General features: G+C 58.1%; 1 protein-coding gene across 2 annotated transcripts in view; it reads left to right on the top strand.

The window, feature by feature from the left end:
- The window catches only part of PDCD11 (programmed cell death 11), a 35,069-nt gene extending 32,735 nt beyond the window's left edge, over positions 1–2,334 (top strand). For both annotated transcript variants that reach the window (XM_045291441.1, XM_045291440.1), the window contains exons 34-36: positions 374–527; positions 932–1,097; positions 1,702–2,334. In XM_045291441.1, the coding sequence (XP_045147376.1) occupies positions 374–527; positions 932–1,097; positions 1,702–1,873 (492 nt within the window). In that variant the 3' untranslated portion in view covers positions 1,874–2,334. The remainder of the gene's footprint in view (positions 1–373; positions 528–931; positions 1,098–1,701) is intronic.
- Positions 2,335–2,410: the final 76 nt, after the last annotated feature.

Here is a 2,410-nt window from a genome sequence, read left to right as displayed (position 1 = left end):
CACACACACACACACACACACACACACACACACACAATCATTGACCAGCACAGGACTGTTGGGGAGGCCCCACAAGGGCCAGTGAGTCCTTGGGGTTGGAGTCTTATGGACAGAAGATGACATTGAATACAGCCCACTGCCCCCATCTCTCTCTCTCTCTCTCTCTCTCTCTCTCTCTCTCTCTCTCTCTCACACACACACACACACACACACAAAATCATTGACCAGCACAGGACTGTTGGGGAGGTCCCACGTGGTCGCATGGCTCCCCCTGTGCTCGCCTCCCCCACCATGTATCTAGACCTGTGCCCAGGTCTCAGGCCTGTCCCGACTGCTGCGCTGCTCTCCTCAGCTGACCTGCCTTTTCCCGCAGGAAGCCGGCGAGCTCTACGGCCGCATGCTGAAGCGTTTCCGCCTGGAGAAAGCTGTGTGGATCAAGTACGGCTCCTTCATCCTGCGGAGGGGCCAGGCGGGCTCCAGTCACCGCGTGCTGCAGCGGGCCCTGGAGTGCCTTCCTCAGAAGGAGCGTAAGTGCTGGTGCCCGCCAGCCGCCTGGGTTCTGGCGGGTGGCAGCTGTTCTTAGCTCTGGGAATAGGGACTGGGTGGTGGTATCCGTCAGGACAGCCTTGTTAGGCGCCTAGTTATGTCTGCAGGTGTAAGAAGGTGTGCTGCATTGCAGAGGCCAGAAGTGCACAGGAGGGAGGACCCCTCTGCCCCTTCTTCGGGGCCCAGTGGGTAGGATGTCTGGTGGGAGTCTTAGGTCTGTGCCAGCTGTGTACTCTCCTTTGGCCCTAAATCTACCACCGCAGTCCTGTTCCGCCTTTGTTCCAAGAGCAGGGAGTCTGACGTACCCTTCCCCTGCAGCCCTGTGTGTGTGGGGAGGGTGACTGCTTGTTGTGACTCGAGTTTCTGAGCCTCCCTCTCCCTGCAGATGTGGATGTGATCACCAAGTTTGCCCAGCTTGAATTCCAGCTGGGGGATGCGGAGCGGGCCAAGGCCATTTTCGAGAACACACTGAGCACCTACCCCAAGCGCACGGATGTGTGGTCCGTGTACATCGACATGACCATCAAGCACGGCAGCCAGAAGGAAGTGCGGTGAGCAGGGAGGAGGGTGCCGTCCAGAGCAGCGCCCGGGAGCTCTGCTGCTCGTGCTCGTCTAGAAAATAGCATGTGGGTCTGTGGCGGTCAGTCTGCCGGCCTCCAGGCCGCCTCAGCCTGGACTGTGTCTGGAGCCGTGGGCGGGAAGGAGCCGGGCCCCTGGAGACTTGAGCTTCGTCATAATTAGCACTGTGCCTGGCTCCTCTCTCCAGGAGCCTCCCACCCAGCATCTCACATCGTCCCCTGCGTCTCACAAGGCAGGGAGGCTTGTGACGGTAGATGGAGGTCCAGAAAAGGTGCCCTGGGGGCCCCGGGAGGGCTTAAAGCAGCCCCAACCCATTGTGTGTGCTCTGTGCTGAGTTACTGTGTGACTGGAGACACCTCAGGAGTATCTGTCTGCTCATCCAGGAAACAAGGGAGGTGTTTACCTCTTTCGTCCCCAGGGCATCTCAGGAGCCCACACTAGTCCAGAAAAGAAAGAGCATGGGCATGCTGGGTGCTAAAGGGCCCTGGATTCAGAGCCGAGTCCAGGATTGGGTGCTAGCCTGGGGACCTGTGGCCTGTGACCGGGGCACTCACACTGGCCTGCTTTTCTTCACAGGGACATCTTTGAGCGGGTCATTCACCTGAGCATGGCCCCCAAGCGAATGAAGTTCTTCTTCAAGCGCTACCTGGACTATGAGAAGCAGCATGGCACGGAGAAGGACGTGCAGGCCGTGAAGGCCAAGGCCCTGGAGTATGTGGAGGCCAAGAGCTCTGTGCTGGAGGACTAACTGCCAGGGGCCCGAGGGACACTGCCAGAAGCTGCCCAGCCCTGCTGGGCCTCTGGGGCCTGGGCTGGGGAGAAACTGTTGCCTCAGGGCTGTATTTAAGTGCTGCTTTTTTTTTTGGTACTCTTGAGTCATCCTGTCAGGGTGTAAAAAGAGTGCAGGGGTTTCTTTTACTTTTGTCTTGAGTAGCAGTTTATTGCACCTTTTCTCTTCTCTGAGGCTGCTCAATGGCTGCCAGCAGACGGGCTCCAGGAGTCCAGGGGGCAGGCCTGCTTTCTTGCCCTCCGCTGGTACCTACATTTCTCCTTGGAATCTCAGCTCAGCTGGTACTGAGAACCCTTTTGTGGGGCCGCTGGGGCTGGGAAGATGGGGTGCCCGAGTGGCTGAGAAGCCCACCCAATGGCTCAGCCCAGGCCCACCTTGGCTATATGACCTAGCTTTTCCAGTAAATTCTCCCAACAGTGTCTTCCTTTGTTAAAAAATACTCCCGTAAGGTTACTGTGTGGCATGTACGGCTCACAGGAGTCGCTGACCAAGGTC

Source organism: Echinops telfairi, unplaced genomic scaffold (genome assembly GCF_000313985.2).
Source record: "Echinops telfairi isolate 266 unplaced genomic scaffold, ASM31398v2 ScPeMD7_70;HRSCAF=299, whole genome shotgun sequence".
Lineage (NCBI taxonomy): Eukaryota > Metazoa > Chordata > Mammalia > Afrosoricida > Tenrecidae > Echinops > Echinops telfairi.
This window is presented reverse-complemented; position numbering and strand designations above follow the sequence as displayed.